This window comes from Marmota marmota, unplaced genomic scaffold (assembly GCF_001458135.2).
Source record: "Marmota marmota marmota unplaced genomic scaffold, marMar, whole genome shotgun sequence".
NCBI lineage: Eukaryota > Metazoa > Chordata > Mammalia > Rodentia > Sciuridae > Marmota > Marmota marmota.
In genome coordinates, this window is record NW_026000221.1 from 1566324 (window position 1) to 1583205 (window position 16882).

General features: G+C 51.1%; 3 protein-coding genes across 5 annotated transcripts; 1 reads left to right on the forward strand and 2 right to left on the reverse strand.

Moving 5' to 3' along the window:
• On the reverse strand, window positions 1–6393 carry Rab24 (RAB24, member RAS oncogene family). 3 transcript variants are annotated; one of them, XM_015488530.2, is made up of 8 exons: window positions 5906–6393; window positions 5754–5822; window positions 5454–5532; window positions 5283–5350; window positions 5100–5199; window positions 4824–4874; window positions 4624–4686; window positions 1–1433 (listed from the first exon to the last, which is right to left on the reverse strand). In XM_015488530.2, exons 1-8 carry the CDS (start codon window positions 6020–6022, stop codon window positions 1375–1377), a joined length of 606 nt encoding a protein of 201 aa, XP_015344016.1. In that variant the 5' UTR covers window positions 6023–6393; the 3' UTR covers window positions 1–1374. The 3 variants fall into 3 exon arrangements, with proteins under 3 accessions (XP_015344016.1, XP_048648225.1, XP_015344015.1); XM_048792268.1 differs by lacking the exon at window positions 1–1433 and adding an exon at window positions 2804–3226 and having other exon boundaries at window positions 5906–6391; XM_015488529.2 differs by lacking the exon at window positions 1–1433 and adding an exon at window positions 4151–4510 and having other exon boundaries at window positions 5906–6390.
• A 54-nt stretch (window positions 6394–6447) lies between these two features.
• On the forward strand, window positions 6448–10078 carry Prelid1 (PRELI domain containing 1). Its single transcript, XM_015488528.2, has 5 exons — window positions 6448–6737; window positions 7292–7517; window positions 8976–9089; window positions 9194–9272; window positions 9525–10078. The coding sequence occupies exons 1-5, from the start codon at window positions 6646–6648 to the stop codon at window positions 9674–9676; spliced, it is 663 nt and encodes a 220-aa protein (XP_015344014.1). The 5' UTR covers window positions 6448–6645; the 3' UTR covers window positions 9677–10078.
• Window positions 10079–10583: 505 nt separating this feature from the next.
• Mxd3 (MAX dimerization protein 3) lies at window positions 10584–15011 on the reverse strand. Its single transcript, XM_015488531.2, has 6 exons — window positions 14508–15011; window positions 14151–14256; window positions 13458–13487; window positions 13215–13329; window positions 10880–11054; window positions 10584–10804 (listed from the first exon to the last, which is right to left on the reverse strand). Exons 1-6 carry the CDS (start codon window positions 14575–14577, stop codon window positions 10689–10691), a joined length of 612 nt encoding a protein of 203 aa, XP_015344017.1. The 5' UTR covers window positions 14578–15011; the 3' UTR covers window positions 10584–10688.
• Window positions 15012–16882: the final 1871 nt, after the last annotated feature.

The following is a 16882-nucleotide window of genomic DNA, read 5'->3' on the forward strand; positions in this document are numbered from 1 at the left end:
TTCACTATATTAAGTATTTATCATCTGTGAGAATAATAAATATATAACTGCAGCTAGTAGGCCCCTTTCCTAATCTCTTAGATTGTGTGAATAGGTTTGCTTGGTGCCAGTCCTGTGCCTGTTGCTCTCCTGTCATCTGTAGTTGTGATCAGAAAAAGATATCTGCACTGCACTGTCAAAAAAAAAAAAAAAATCCTTTCACTATGTTATGTGTTCAATTACCGTAGCTCTTTGTTTCATGAAATAAACTGTGAATTTGGGCGGGTGGGGGGCGTGCAGGCTATGTAAAAAATTTAAGTGGAGAAGTTTGATCCCAAACTAGCTTCTCTGAAGTAGGCTTTGGTAGGTAATTGACTGACAGCTGTCTAGAAATGTCTCACAGGACAGGAGGAAGTGAGAGATAAGGGGCTGTGCCACTTTTGGCTACTTTCTGGTTTTGTTTTGGTTCTTTCCATTCTCCACCATTCACTGGAGGCTTGGTTCTAGAGCTGCCTGGGAAAACAACTTGAGCTATGCACTTGGTTGGAGGGGACAGTTCTTAATGGATGGATAGTCAGGCCTTTGCCCAGGGCTACTGAAAAGACTAAGGTTGTTGAATGGAAACTAGAAATTTGAGCCTTTGGGCCCACTGATAATGTATGTGATAGTGGAGAGTTGAAATCATGGAAGCACTCACTATCCAGTAGAAGCAGAGTCAACAAAACTGCTAGAAAATGACTCATTATGAAGGTGGGGAAAGGATGACCCTACACCCATTTTTGGCTTCAGGAAAAGTCTGCAATGAGACCTTTCTTCAAGGGAGTTTGAATTGGCAGTTAAAAGGAACTCTTTTATCTTAGAAACTTATGATCCTTGTGCAGGATGGTATTTTGGTGTTTGTTATTTGGCTAAGTGCTTGGAAACTAGGAGCTCAAGAGAGTCTACCTGTGAGTAAGCTCCCCAGCCAGGAAGTATTTTCAAGGGGCAAGCCAAAGGTGGAAATGCTCCATAGGTAGCTAGAAAACTAATACCTCTCCTAGCCCTGTTAAGTCAGGAAAAAAAAAAAAAATTATGGAAACTGTTAAAATTTGCATTCAAAGCCTCATTTGCTCCGCATGTAGGAGCCAACCCCCCTTCTAAAAGGAAATAGCTATTATTGCTACAAAAGCATCCATATTTTTAGAAATATGCTTTCCTCTAAAGTTATTGAGTTCAACATTAACTTAAATCACTGTGTCAATCCTCTGCTAAACCAAATCCACATTTCTGACATTAATGATAAGATTTTATTCTTCACATCCTCCACCCCACACTATCGTCAGGGCATGAAGTGTAGTAGCAACCCTCCCTGGCTGGGCACTGTCTGCTCACTGGAGCTGGACTCCTGGTTGTATTCTAACATTGCCTGGTGAAAGCAAAGGGCAGAAAGGAGGTCTGGTCCTGGCAGCTTCTCTCTGAAAAGCAATCGGAAAAACACTAAACTTGATGGGTTTTACCCATAGCTCCTATAAAAGCGGGTTTTCTCTTAAGGCTTTTGTTGGGATATTGTCATCCTTATGGGATTTGTCATCAGGTCAGGGGGCCCAGTGTCCTAACTTTTGAGATCACAGTAGGAAAGGAGCTGCCTCAAGCGCTTTTCCTGTTGAGTAACATTTGAGCTGTTTGTGTGTGTTAGACATTCCAGGTCATTTAGAGCTAGGTAGCTGCTACAGGAGCTTTGGGTGTAGCCAGTTCGCTCTCAGCTGACTTCCTAGGCCAGTGCAGCAGGGCCAGAGATTGCTGTAGTGTAAATTGAAGTATGAATAGATAAATGCTTTGTACACAAAAATGTAATGATGGTGCTAATTTCATGGTATAAATAAGCACTGCCAAGGATTGAAGAACTGGTAACTTGAGAAATCCAAACAGGTTCCTGTTTGAAAGAAAGAGATTTCACATAGCAAGATTTCTTGGAGGCCCTGTGAGGGGTGGGGAGAAGGCAGTGTCTCATTAAAGCCTGCACCCAGCCCTGGAGTAGTCCAGCACAATCCAGAGGTGGAAGAGATCCTGTATCCAGATGAAGGTGGCCATTGAGTTTCTCAGGGCTGGGGTCACCTTGTCTGTAGCCTCCGTCCACACTGCCTGGAACACGTTGGTAGAGAGCTCTGGGTGTGGGGTCTCCCTCCATTACCTTCTGCCCCTCTACCTCTTCTACTCTTATGGGAACACCTCTATTGCTTATGAAGATTAAGGGTATTATTTCTTAAGGAAGTGGAAAGAGTTTATTTTAATTAGAAATCCACAACCTCAGAAGAAATGTTTCCTATCAACATAAGCCAAGCAACACATGTTAAACTCTTCTGTGCTCCTTTCCCTAGGGCTACCTTCCCAGGAGTTTCAGAACATTGGGCTACTGAGGGGCTCTAGGGATAGCACTTGGGATTTCAGCACAGCCTCATGGACAGGGGCAAAAACAGGGAGCAGAATAAGAGTCCTGGTGTGTTAGGTTTCCATGTTGGGCAGAACAAGCAGTCTGAAGGACGAGGTGGTGCTGCCTGTGTGTGCATGTAGGTGAATGTGGAAGGTGGGTGAATGCAGCACACAGAAGCTCATGGAAGAGCAGCTTTCTAGGTCTTGGCAAAGAAACAAGCTGACAAGAGATCTTTATATTTTTAAGAAGAGGGGGCAGGGGGTTCAGCCAAGGTCCATCTCTGTTTTCCCCATTCCCCCACAGATTGTCAGCTGGAAGTGAACTCCTAGTGAAAAAGAGGGGAGCCCTGTGCTAGGAGTCCCCATAAACATGTACTGTAATTCTTTGTATATAGAAAAAAAAATTACTGTAAAGTAAAGTTTAACTTTACTCTTATGGCCCTTGCCCTGTGTTTTGTTTTATTGTCCGTGGGGAGACACAGCCTGACAAAGGATTGGTTTTGGGTGAGAGCAGGAGCCAATCCCAGAGATAGTTCCCTGGTGGGAGGGGGCATGGCAGAGGGGAGCTCTTCCTCCTGGCACTTCATGGGAGTGGTCTGGATTTCCTCCCAGGTGCCACTGCTTGACTAAGCATCTTTCCCTTTTGTTGGGAGTGTCTGGTATCAGTTTCAGTCCCCTCAACAGGAAGTCTCCATCACTCAAGAAGGAAGGGTATTTTGAGGAATTGGTTTTAAAAAGAGAAGTGAAACTAAAGCACTTTCTTGAGTATGAGTTTGAGCATATTAATTATAAACTCTTCAGAGACAGGTATTGGGCACTGCAAGGTCTCAGCCAAGGCCTAAAGGCAGGAAAGCAAGGGCAAAGAGTGAGCTGGAAGGCAAAGCCCCTCCAATACCATAACAGGCCACAGTACACACCTCCTGTTTGAACAGGAAGTGTCGGCCCTGTTTACACTAATACTTGACACTTCAGAAATATTTGGACCTCCAAAACCCAATACTTTGGGGAACCTTTGGGAGTTTGCCTCTCCTTCCCTAGCCCTAAATTCCCTGTTCTTCCACTAAAACCTTCAGGGAAAGAATTGGGAAACATTCAGTACTAGAATACTCCTCACTTAGGATTGTCACAATGTTGAGGTAGCAGTCATTTCGTTTTACAGATGAAAAACTCAAACTGAAGAATAAAGTTGCTTTTCTGCACTAGCAGCTGAATTGGATCTGAATCTGGATCCATAAAACCTCTCTGTCTTTCAGACCATTATTTTTCCTACCAGTAAATCACACTGTAGGGTGTCATTGGGAAACCCAGGATCTGAGTCATAGGTCTAACCCACACACCCAGATGTGACAGATGCAGCAGAGGTAGCCTCTATCTTGAGGTAAGAGTGCCTGACCCTTCTCTCTCTGGACACAACTTAAGTGCTATCTTTGTTCCTCTTGGCACCCAGAAAGAACTGTGAGCTCTGCATGACCCATCCCCTGCCTCTAACCTTGTTTGCCCCAACAAAAGGAAAGAGCTGGGGACACAGCTTATTGGTAGAGCCTTTGCCTACCATGCACAAAGCCCTTAGTTCAGTCCCCAGTCCAAAAGGGGGTAAAGGGAGCTCCAATAGCTCAGTGAAAACCCTGGGCAAAAGTTACTTGGTTTCTCAAGGAAAATAAGAATTTGGAGGAGCCTTAACAGGAAGTGAGGCCAGCCAGGTGGCACCAGAAGGAACTAGGTGTCTTGACACCCAGTCCACACAGCAGGGAAAAGGGCTGAGTGTGATTCACAGTGCATTGATTTTATTTACAGATCAGTAGCCACTTAAAATATATCTGTAGACACAAGTGCTGTCCAGGGCAGAAGTCTGGGATCCAAATCAGCCCTTAGCCCTCTTATGCCCACAGTCAGCCCATTGCTGCCTCCATTCCATGGGCCAGCACAGGCAGGTGCCACCTCTGCTGCCGTGGGGACCAAGGGTAGCTAAGACATTGGACCACCCAAGCCCTTACAAGAGCTGGGTCTAGGGCCTCTAGGGAATTCCTTTTATTCCCCCAGGCCAGGTGAGTGGTGACTCAATGATGACAACAGCTGTAGAAGTAGGGATTTGCCTTCTGGCCCAGATCCACGCCCTTGTCCTCTGCCAAAGAGAGAGGTGGCATTTCAGCACCATTCTGGTGGGGGGATCCAGCAACTCAAGAAGAGGGATAGAGGCCTAGAGGAAGTCTCCATAAAGGCTGGGAAAGCACACACCTGTCATCACCTGGAAGGCTGCCACACTGACGTAATCCTCTGCCACTTTCTGGAAGAGCTCGTCTGGCAGGAAAATGATGATTGGTGAGGGCCTGATGCCAGCATCCCTGGGATCTCCCAGTGACCCAGCCCTCTGGGTTCTATCCTGCTTCCTCTGGTAAACCATCCTATTCTTCTTGAGGCCCCATGACAGCACTCACCCACACTCTGACCTGTCTTGCTGGATGTTTCAAAGAGCTGGGCTTTGATATCTGCAAAGAGAAGTGACTTAAGGGTTCGCACCTGAGAATTAGGTCAACATAAACAAGGAGAAGGCTAGCAAGCAGTTCATGGTGTCTCCTAGACTCCACAGGTTCGAGGAAGACAAAAAGCCCTCCTACTGCACCTTGCCAAGGCAGACAAGGTCCCTGTTCCCTATAACCCACCAAAACAGCCCCCCACCCCCACCCCGACCCCAAGGGCTGAGGAGCAGCTACTGTCTGCATAGTCCTGGACATCATGGAAGTCCACACGGCGGCGGCGCCGGTCTTCCTCCAGCAGGTCACTCTTGGTGCCACACAGGTAGATTTGACAGCCCTGGAGCAGAAGACAAAACCAGGATCACTCCCACAGACAAAGAGTCTCAGCCCCTGGTCTTTTGGTGTGGTCTGGCCACATACCTCCTCTAGGCTGCGCAGCTCTTTCACCCAGAACTTTGCTCTTTCAAAACTGCTGCTGTCAGTGAGGTCTTGGTATGGAGCATGCAGGAAACACAAGCACGGATCAAGGGCTGTTCTGAGGCCAGCCTGTCATCCAACCCTTGCATAAAGAAGAGCCCAGAACCCCCATACCGTAGCAAACGATGGCAGCCTTAGCCCCGCGATAGTAGATTCTGCTCATGGCCTCATAGCGCTCAGAGCCTGCTGTGTCCTGAAAGGCAGAGGAAGGCTCAGCCCTGGCCGGAGTTACTTAACTGGGCTACTTCCCAAGATTGAAAACTAAGCCTGTGTCCTCCCATTTTCTAGGTGAGGAAATTGGGGTCTGGAGAAAAGAAATGGCCTCTACGAGGCCTCCAGCTAGCCAGTGATAGATCAGGACCCAGGCCGCCTTAGCAGTGGTTTTCCCCAATAGCAGATGGCCACAGGACTTACCCAAATACCCAAAGTCACCGTTCGGTCTCCAACCGACATCACTTTGGCCACGAATGCAGCCCCGATAGTCTGCAATTAAGGGGAAGAGATCAGGGCCGCAGGTGCAGGCTGGCTGCCTCCCACTCGTGCCGGGCTGGAAGGGTTGCACTCACGTTCTGATAGGGCCCCACCAGGAAGCGGTCGTGCACGTATCGTTCCACCAAGCTTGTCTTGCCCACGTACTCCTTGCCCAACATCACCACCTTGACGTCCACGCGCTGCCCGCTCATGCTCCCCGGGCAGCCTCACCCACGTAAGGGTCCGCTCCGCCCAGCCTCAGACCCCGACCCCAAGCGCCTCGCACCTCGACAGCGCCCCTGAATGGCCCGGCCAAACCGGCCCCGGGCGCCGAGTGTTCCTCCAAGACACCCCAGGGCCGTGGCGGCCTGGGAGCGCGCGGGCAGCGCCCTCCACGGCGCCGCACGCCGCGGTGCAGCTCGACGCTCGTCACTCCTTAGCCCTCCCGCTCGCTCGCTCGCTCGCCTGCCCGAGCGGCTTAGGCTGCACTGCTGCCTAGGCTTCGATTCCGCCCAGATTCACAGCCGAACTTGGGGTCTCCCACAACCCTGTTCCAATCCGCAGCACCGTGTCTCCCGCGGGAGGGGCGGGAGGGGCGGGGTCGCCAGGTCACGTGGCACGGACCGGAAGCAGCGAGACTGAGCGGCGGCGCCGGAAGTGGTGCGCGGCTGTACAATCCCTCATGGCGGCAGTAGCAGCGATTTGGGTGCGGCGCAGTGGTCACTGACTTGCGAGCCTGGCGGGCGTGCGCCGAGCCCCGGCCCGGCCTCCGCGTGCCCCCCGGGCTCTGCACCCCTGATGCTGCGCGGGTGCTGAGCCCGCCCCAGCCGGGACGATGGTGAAGTATTTCTTGGGCCAGAGCGTGCTCCGAAGTTCCTGGGACCAAGTGTTCGCTGCCTTCTGGCAGCGGTACCCGAATCCCTATAGGTACGTGAGCCAGGGAAAAGCAGACCTCCTTCTCGCCTTGCTATTTGGAGATCGAAGTGTGGGCAGCCCCTCAGTAATGGGACCAGGAAAGACTAGAGTCTTGACATGAGGGATCTGCGGAACCGTGGCGGTCCTTAGTTAGGGTACGGAGGAGACCTTATCGGGGAAGCGGCCAGGCCGCGCCTGCAGATCCTGGAAGGAGGCTGGTCCTGGGTGATGATTTACTTGAGGCTGTAGTCTGAGGTTCTTAAGGTGCTGAGGTTAGGAACAGGCGGCGGCACAGTAGTTGGGAGAGAACTTGGGTTGGAAATCCGGGCATTTGCCAGACCTGAAGCCACCCCCGTTGCAAGGCCCAGGAATTCACCTCAGGGAGGAGGCGGGAGTTGGAATTTGCCCTAGGATAGGTTCAAGGTACTTTTAGTTCTGAATTACAGCACAAATCACTCTGCAAGATTGCAGGAAGATAAGGAGAGAGGCTCCCAACAGGAACCCCAATAGACGGTCTGTTGGGGGGGGGCAGTTTTCTAAGGGTCCCCCTTCACTGACACCTGCAGCAAACATGTCTTAACTGAAGACATAGTACACCGGGAGGTGACCCCTGACCAGAAGCTCCTGTCCCGGAGACTCCTTACCAAGACCAACAGGATGCCCCGCTGGGCAGAGCGACTGTTTCCTGCCAATGTTGCTCACTCGGTGTACATCCTGGAGGACTCTGTTGTGGACCCACAGAATCAGACCATGACCACCTTCACCTGGAACATCAACCATGCCCGGCTGATGGTGAGACTGCTCTTGATCCCCACAGAAGTAGACTGCTCCTCAGGTACATGGCTAGAGTCATGAGAGACTGGGGCATGATTGGGTTACTGTGGAGCAATGGCTACAGGGTACAACCTCAGATTATCTCTTTATTTCAGCTGGTCAGCCTCTCTGGACCTGTCCTTTGACTCGTTCATGGGGGAGGGAAGTGCTCATTTTACAGAGTTGTTGTAGGTACTAAACACAAACATTTATGTAATGTGTGACACACACACTCCGGTTGGGCCCACAGAAGTGATGCTGAGGGAGGAAGGTAGCAGTTTTCACATAGAAGTCCATTAAGCCCAAAGGTGCCCTGGATGTGCTTCAGCAGTTGACATTCTAAGCCCTTTACCTCGCTTTGACTGGAGACATTCCACATTTATCTCTCATAAAGGGATCTCTGCCTGAGATTTGGGGCGATGGAGTTCCACATACCTCTTTAAAAGCTTGAAAACCGGGGCTGGGACTGTAGCTCAGTGGCAGAGCACTTGCCTAGCATACGGGAGGCACTGGATTCAAGCCTCAGCACCACATAAAAATAAACATAAAATAAAGGCATTCTGTCCATCTACAATTTTTTACAAAAAAATAAAATAAAATAAATAAATAAAAGCTTGAAAACCCATAGTTATGGTTAAAGGAACCATTCCACTGCATCTTTTCACATGTGAATACCCTGCAAACTTTCAGAAAATTATTCTTCTCAGCTTACTTTCATGATACCCTTGAGAGGTACATATTACTCATTTATGCCAAGATGAAAGGTTCAGAGAAGGGACGTGTCCTACAGTGTCACAAAGTGAGTGACTACCTTCCTCTGCCCAGTGCAAGTCATCTCACATGACTGCATGAGGGTGCTACTTGGTAATGACCAAAACAGCAATCCATTCATGAAAAGTGTCATTAAGTATTATTCTGGAAGTAGAAATCCACTTTCTCCTTTCTGTTAATGAAAGCTGTGATGACTATCAGGCATCTATTTGTATTTGGACTGTCAGAAAGCTCAAGAACTGCAGTGGATGGAAATTTGAGTTAAAAACACCACATGTACCTAGATATAAAGGCCCCAAATAGTCCAGGGTCCCAGGATAGAAAGCCCTCTGCTGCTCCCAAGAGACCTCATGCCTTCTAGTGTTTTTAAGGGTCAGGAAAGGGGTTTACAGGGTAAAATGGTGTTGGGGATGCAATAACAGGAAGGAATGGATTTTCATTTCATGGCTTCTTTTTGTGAAAAGAGGCAGGGCTTCAGCTAAGTGTGGTGGCACATGCTTTTAGTTCCAGCTATTCAAGAGGCCAAAGTGGGAGGATCACTGGAGCCCAAGAGTTCAGGGCCAACCTGGGCAATAATATAACAAAGAAGTGGGGGATCAAGTCTGTGTGTAGGTTGGTAAAGCAAAAGATGTCCCTGCAATGTGGGTGGCCTACCTTTCCACACAGGTGGTGGAGGAACGATGTGTTTACCGTGTGAACTCTGACAACAGTGGCTGGACCGAAATCCGCCGGGAAGCCTGGGTCTCCTCTAGTTTATTTGGTGTCTCTAGAGCTGTCCAGGTAAGCAATGTTGTGGGGTTTCTAGGGCCTGAGGCTGTTGGCATGGAGGCTGGGCAGAAGTTAGTGGCCAGTTACCAGTCCTTCCCACCTCAATCTTTTGCCAGGAATTTGGTCTCGCCCGGTTCAAAAGCAATGTGACCAAGACTATGAAGGGTTTTGAATACATCTTGGCCAAGTTGCAAGGTGAGAATTCTGGGTGCTGTTGGGGGGAGCTCATCAGGAGAGGCTGAGTCAGATCCTAGCTCAGCCTGACTTTCATAGACCCTGGACCAATCATTACCCTGCTCTGAGCCTGAGACTTAATCTATACCAGGTAGCAAATGTCACCTTTCCAAAGGGGTCAGGCCTCTACTAGGTAACTGGCATGGCTGGGGAATGTAATTAGGTGGGGCCTCTCAGCACCATATGAAGCTAGCCTCCTGCCCTTTATTCTAGGTGAGGCCCCTTCCAAAACACTTGTTGAGACAGCCAAGGAAGCCAAGGAGAAGGCAAAGGAGACAGCACTGGCAGCTACAGAGAAAGCCAAGGACCTTGCCAGCAAGGCTGCCACCAAGCAGCAGCAGCAGCAGCAGCAGCAGTTTGTGTAGCCAGGCTGGGCCCCTGCCACTGCCACAGCCCACCAGCCGGCTGTGGGCTCCCTCCGCACCCTTTCATTGTACTTGATTATTAAAAATCAACTTCTAGCCCTCTCTGCTGTCTGGGTGGTGGGTTGGGGCCGGTGTCCTGTTCAGCATCTGCAGTACAGGCACATATCTGAGCCCAGCCTGCTTATTCTCCCATTGGGCAGCTGATGACAGGCACAAAGAGGGGCAGAGGTATGGGGGGGGGACTTGCTCAAGGTCACAGGCAGTATGCAGGGGGATTGTTGATAAACAATAGACTGTAAGCTCCAAGAGGGCAGGGCTCTTTGTTTTGTTCTGATGTGTCCCAAATACCTGGAAAAATATCTAGCACATAATAGGCACTCAATAAATATATGTTGAATTCAATCAGCCCCAGCTCTGGAGTCAGAAAGCTTTAGTATGGATCTTGACTCCACTGTTTCCTGGCTTTGGAACTCAGGCAAGTCACACCACCAGGCCTCAGTCCTACCACCCTAAAAGCCCAGACAGGACAGCCTCCAGGTTGTGAGGATCAAGTACACCACTCAGGATGGTGGTGGCAGCTGCTGATCTTATTTCCTCTTTTCTAGTTGTGGTTGTGACTTCCTCCATTTTTATCAGGCAAGACCATGGACGGGAAATTATGAAAGATGCTTTTAATGAAAATACTGTACAGTATATGTAGGGCAAAGGCCAGAGGCCTTATTCAGGAATAAGAGGGTCCAAGAGGCTTCCTGCCCCTGCTGGAGCAGCAGAGCCAAGTGCTACAAAAACGCCTGGAAAGGCAGCCCAGGCCCAAGCTGCCTGCCCTGCAGAGCTCTGGGTGCCTCCTCCCAACCGGTGGGGACTGCCTGGCAGCCAGTAGCAGGTTACGGGGAGTACTGGTTCCCACACGAGGGTCCTTTTAGTCCATTCCAACTGATGCCTCTGAGCAGCCCTCTGGGCTGCCTGGTGGGCTCAGCCCAGTGTGAGTAGAAGGCAATCAGAGTAGTGAGCATCATAGCCAATCACAGGTGCTGTGCGAGTAGCTGTGCTCCTGGCCCGCGCTGAAGCCCCGCAGCAGCTCGGCTTCACCCCCAAACACCAGGCTCTCCACATCCACCTCCAGCTCCTCTGCACAAGGAGGGTTCCAGTCAAAAGCCCTGGCCCACCCACACTGCCCAGGGCCCTAGGCTTCAAGCCACTCACCTTGGTCTGAGTCCGAGCGCTCAGAAGAGAGGCCTGAAGAGTCCAGGCTATCCGCTCGCAACCTCTCACCTACTGGCAGCCCCCGGAGCTGCTCCAGCTGCCTCTGCAGGCTCCGCTGTTTGCTGCGCAGCTTCTCCTTGAGCCGCCGAGCCCTCAGCTCCTGTTCCTCTAGCTTCTGTAGAGACGGTAGGAACAGGGGCTGGGGTCAGCACCCCAAAACGTGAACTTTGCCCATGTGCCACTTGGCAGTGGGCTACAGCCACATGTATCTCTCCCTACTCCAAACAGGCAGGCACATAAACCTGGGCCCCAGAGGGTTGTTGAATGTCCTCAGAAAGCAGCTCTCTCCTGTGTTTCACCCATCTGTGCTCTGGTCTAGATGGGCATGGCGTGGGAGACACGCTAATCCCAAACACACTTGTGGGCTGGCAAGTGCACATTCACTCGAGGAGGCAGCCACCTCCAGGTTCCAGCCCATTGCTGCCACATGGCAACAGGCCCAGCACTGCCAGATCTCCCCATTTCTTTAAGAGAAGCTGGAAAGCCAGATTTTTCATGTCAAATGCCCTTTGAAATGTTGCCAACTAATTTAAATTGTGAGAAAACTTAGACTAAACAAAGGCTATCAGTTTGCAATTCCTGGTCAGGATCCTCCTGGGGCCCTAAGGCTCCAGCATTAACCTCCTCCCCTCATCCCTACATGAGTTTTGTCAGCCCTAATGTTCAGAATCTGGAAGTCCAAGGGCCCAATCCTCGATGGGCAGAGGACTGGATTTAGTCTTTTAACAATAAGGGCAGATGGACTGAGGCTGTGCCTCAGTGGTAGAGCACTTGCCTAGCATGTGTGAGGCCCTGGGTTCGATCCTCAACACCACATATGTATGAATAAACAAATAAAGTAAAAAACCCATTGGCAACTAAAAAAACAAAACAAAAAACCCAATAAGGGACAGGGTATAGAAGGATGTGTAGGAGCTACCCAAAGATGGGGGTAGGGAGACACCATGGCAGAGGAGCCTGGCAAGCATGGAAAGTGTGTCTTTTTCTTTGGGGGATTGGGGAGAGACCAGTCCAAAAAAGCAGTCATGATAAGTCCTGGGTTGGAGAGGGCCTTGAGAATCATAATAAGTAAGGAACTGAGGCTTTGTTTTGTTGGGATCCCTGTCAAGGTTTTCAGCTGGAGATGGGCCTGGGCACATCTGTGTATGGCCAAGATCATTCTAAGGCAAAGAAAAAGACAGTCTGGTAGAGGCCATATAGGAAAGAGGGAGGCCAGTGAAGAGGTGTGCATAAATTAGTCCAGAAGAGGGGTGATGAGGCTTCAAGGATGGAATGATTCCCAGGACCTGCCCATGGACATATCATCTACCAAGAAACTAGGCCAGGAAAGCACCATGTGGTAAACGGGGACCCATTAGCCAACCAGAGTATTACTCAGCCACAGTGAAGGTGATAACAGGCACTTATGGGGCAGTGTGAATACTTCTTACATCTGGGATTTATTTGCTGGATGGCACTTGGATCTGTCTGCCACAGTGTCCAGTGCCTACAATAGGGCCTGGCACAGCAGATGCTCAATAAATATCTGTTGAAGGAAAGAATGCAAATGAGGGGGCCTGGGCCTGGATCTGTCTTTCCTCAGCACATAACTTTGCTGTGCCTCCTTCTCTTCGCCTGTCAAAAGAGCTAGGACAGGAAAAATCCTCTATTGTTTCCAAGGCTGCTTCTAATATGGGCATCCCTGGGGCTGCTTGGGCCTTGGCACCTGCACACTAACTCCTGACCACTAGGGGGCAGACAGCTCAGCCCAGGCAGTAGCAAGGGCCCTAGGAAGCCCAATGATTAGCTCCCTTAATCCCTTCTCCCTTCTGAATTCTGGAGTGGATGCCTCACAGGGTAGCATTTGGATAGATAGCCTAGAACAGCAGGTCTTGAAGGATAGGAACAGGGGAGAGTGGAAACCAACCCTCTGCAATCTAAGGGACCATTACATATGATTTATCATAGAAATTTTTTCAACAGCAATTCCCTCCCCACCAGAGGAGGAAGCAGAAGTCCAGACACAAGCCAAGTGACTTGCTCAAGGTCTCCAGGCTGGAATCTAAGTAGTAATAGCTGTAACAACAATGAACATTTACAGGGTGAATTCACTGAAGCCTCAGAACAACCCTCTGAACTATTTTTTGCTTTCCTTCCCATTTAATAGATTAGAAAACTAAAAGCACAGAGAACTGTCCCCAGTCACATAGTTGGACTATGTTTGGCCCTTTTCCCTAGTTCCACCCAGGCCTCCCATGTCACACCTGGGGACACAGGGTGCCCCCCCTCCACTTACCTGAATGTGCATCCTGGCTCTACGCAGCAGGTTCAATGTGGTATATCGGGCACAGTCAGTCCCCAGGGGCATCTGCTGCTTCAGCTGCTCCAGGCATCGCTTCAGCTGGGCCCTCCTGTGGGGGAAGGGGTCTGGAGGGCAGTGCCAGCCCCACCTCACCAGCCAGAAGGACAGCAGGGAAGGCAAGGCCAGACAGAGGTAGTTCCTGGGACCTGGTGCTGTCAGGGCTGGGGTGAGACTCACCTACGCTTCTCCAGCTCGTTGTGCACAGACCTGTCAATGCCAGGGAGGATGAGGTGAGGGGCTGTCAACTACAGCCCACATCCTTAGCCCAGGGCCCCCTGTGACTCAAAAATCTACTACAAATGTCTGCCTCAGTCAACCCTCTTGTGGGGACCTTGGTCTGGTCTTGGGCACCAGAGCCCCCAGGTAGGGGTGAGAGGAATCAGAGATACACAGACAAATGCTGTGAGAGGCCTGCCAGGTGGTTGTCGAAATGAGGCTCTCCTGCCATCCTGGCAAGAAAGGTTTCCTGGACAGAGATGACAGGTGAACTGAGCACAAAACAGAGTTTCCCACACAGGGCAATGGAGGGAAAGGCATTCGAACTGGACGAAGCAGTGTATGCAGAGTGTTGAAGTACAACAGTAAAGAAATAAGCCTGTGGAGAAGAGAGTGGTTTGATGTGTGAGTGGAAACAGGACCCAGAACTGTCTTGTTCACAGTTCCTGTCACATCAAAGGTCCTGAAGTAGTCCTTGAATTCACAAAAAGGTGTATGGGGAGGGGACAGATGTCAGGAGAGCTTTGAATGCTTCCCGGATCTGGGTACCTAATCTATAAGATGCAAACGAGAAAATGAGCAGAGGAAAGACCGAAGAAGGACAGTGCCCATCCACCCTCCCTATACCACCCCCGACGCCTGCACCCTCCTTACCGCCCACTGTCCAGAGCTCCGGGAGCTTGCGGGTGTTGCTTCTTCCTCCTGTGGATGGGGCCCGGACTGTGATGCGGGCACAGGGACGCGTAGCCATGCTCTGCCTCTGCCAGAAAGAGGCAGAGCCCGCCCGTGTCAAGCTAGGACTGGAAGGGGCCCCTGGCACATCAGGGTCAAGGAAGGGCTTCTGGCGCCGAGACCATCTCCCCAACCCTTCCCTACCCGACCGCCCGCGAACTCCTCTGAGTTGAGGGTGGATTATTGCCCTAATGTGCATCGTTCAAGTTGCATGCCAAGTCGTCCAGGCCCATGTCAGTGAGGTCTCCTTCAGGAGTCTAGCCCAGAGTTCTTCCTCACCTCTCTCACGGCGCTCCAGGAACTCAGCCGCCTGCAGCAGGACCTGGATGTTGCTAGCCACAGGTTCCATGTCGGCGACAGCTGATGGCGGGCGGGCCTAGGGTGCTGGCCAGAGCGGCGGCCCCACCACTTTTGTTACAATGTAACTGACACAGGGCAACAAACACAGGCGCTCGGCCCCGCCCCCAGGATGCCCCGCCCTTGGGAACGCCCATTCATTGGGACCGCCTCCTTGGAAAACTCCCACCCTCTGCGAACCTGCCCGCCCACAAGTGGCCAGGGACGCTCGCGGGGCAGGAGTTGGCGCTGGCTCCAGTCCTGGTCCTTGGGTGGACCCCTGGGCCAGGGTCCTGCGTCTTGTTCTCTTATCTCAGCGACCCCGCGGTTCCTTGGCGTTACCAGCCCCATGCAGGCAGAGAGCCTTCACACAGTATACGGTGCTGCAGGGCCAATCGCTCCCCAGGAGGCCCGGGCTCTGGCGCTGCACGTGGGCGCCGCGGGGGCTGGGCCAGCCAGCAACCGCTAGTCCATTCGCTTGTTTCTGGCCTAGGCTTGCTGTCGTCACCTTCTGGGTGGGACCGGAGAGCCTCTGAGACACGATTGGCTGTCGCGTGGCCCCGCCCTCTCCCGCTGCTGGTTTACACGTTCGGGCGGGAAAAGAAGCAGGTTTCAAATTTGAAAACCCAGGCGATGGGGCAGGGTTGAGCGGCAACAAGGCGGCGTTGCGCAGGCGCTGGCGGAGGCGGGGCGAACCCGGCTGTACTGTTCCTACGCCTGCCTGCGGTCTGGCCCCCCTGGGCCCGGTGGGGCCTCAGCTTCCTATCGTGTCGAATGGGAATAATCTCCCAGTTCTCCCACCTCGACTGCAGGGAAGCTATGTTGCCACGAAAAGTCAGGAGGATGAAAGCGTCCCAAGCCAGGCCATATCCTGGAAACATGCCGTCTGGCTTTTTAGGGAACCCTGGGTTCTGGAATCGGCGGGATAGGGCTCCTCTCCTATCACTGCTGACTTAGTTGTGTGTGACACGAAGGCCCTGCAACAGAGGTTGTGGAGGATCAGAGCCAATGCCTATACAGTGCCAAGTATGAAGCAGCCACCGCTTTCTAAGACCACTTCTTTCTCTCTGGTTGCCTTTCTCAGAGTCCATGAGCCCTCCCCCACCCCTTTGGTGTGGTCTGGAAAGTGATAGGCAAGCGCTCTACCAGTCAACTATGTCCCCATCCATCGCCTGGATCTTGCTAAATTGCCAAGGCTGACCTCAAATTTGTCATTCTCCTGCCTCAGCCTCCTGAGTATCTGGGAATGTAGGCTGAGAATATAGGCATATGCATCCTCAGGGCTTATGAACCCTTCTGGAAAGTGACTTTAACCTTCTGGAGTTTTTGCTATGCCTCTTGGGCCACTACCAGCTCAGGTGTAGCCACACCTATGGGACAGGAAGGTGAGAGCAGCTCTAAACAGGATGGGGCATTACTGTCAAGCATGAGCAAACAGAAAAGGAGGAGGGTAATTACACCAAAAAGAGATATCCCTAGGTAAACACAGGCACCTGTGAGTCAAGCCTCAGTTTCTTGGAGGTTCTCTAGAGTCACTACCAGGAATCTCCAATTGCTCAAGTCAAGAACTGCTGCCTGGGACCATCCATCCTCACATCCATGGTCCATTCACTCTCAAATATTTGCTGAGTGGTTAAATGACACCAGGCACTGTCCTGGGGTGGCACAGTGGTTGGGAGAGCACAACAGTGGGCTTTTGTAGAGTTCATAGGCTTGACAGGGAGAGAGACCAATTTACTCATAAAGGCAGGGTTCCAACTTAAACAGGTCTTCTCAGGAAAAGACAATGCTGGAGGCATGCCTACGGAGCACTTTTGACCTAATCCAGGAGGTTAGAGAAGGTTTTCCTGGAGAAATGAAAGAATAGGTATTATCTGTATACAGGAGGGATGAAAGAGAATACCAGACAGAAGAGCGTGTGCAAAAGGCTGAAAAGAATGTGGCAGTTGGCAGACTGAGACAAGGCCGGTGTGGCTACACAGAGCAAAGAATGTGGTGCAGGCCAACACTTGGATAGGCTGATTGTGCCCAGAGAGGGTTGATGGGTTCCTTAAACCTGTGTCTGCAATCAGTCATATCTGAAGAAAGCAGTCACAAGGCTTGTGAATGAGTTACCAGTTTTATTTCACTAAAGACACCATCCTGGGGCTGGGGCTGGGGCTCAGTGATAGAGCACTTGCCTAGCACGTGTGAGGCACTGGGTTTGATCCTTAGCACCACATAAAAGTTAATACATAAAATAAAGGTGCTGTGTCCATCTACAACTAAAAATATAAAAACAAAAAACACCATCTCCACGATGCAGTTACAAAACTTCT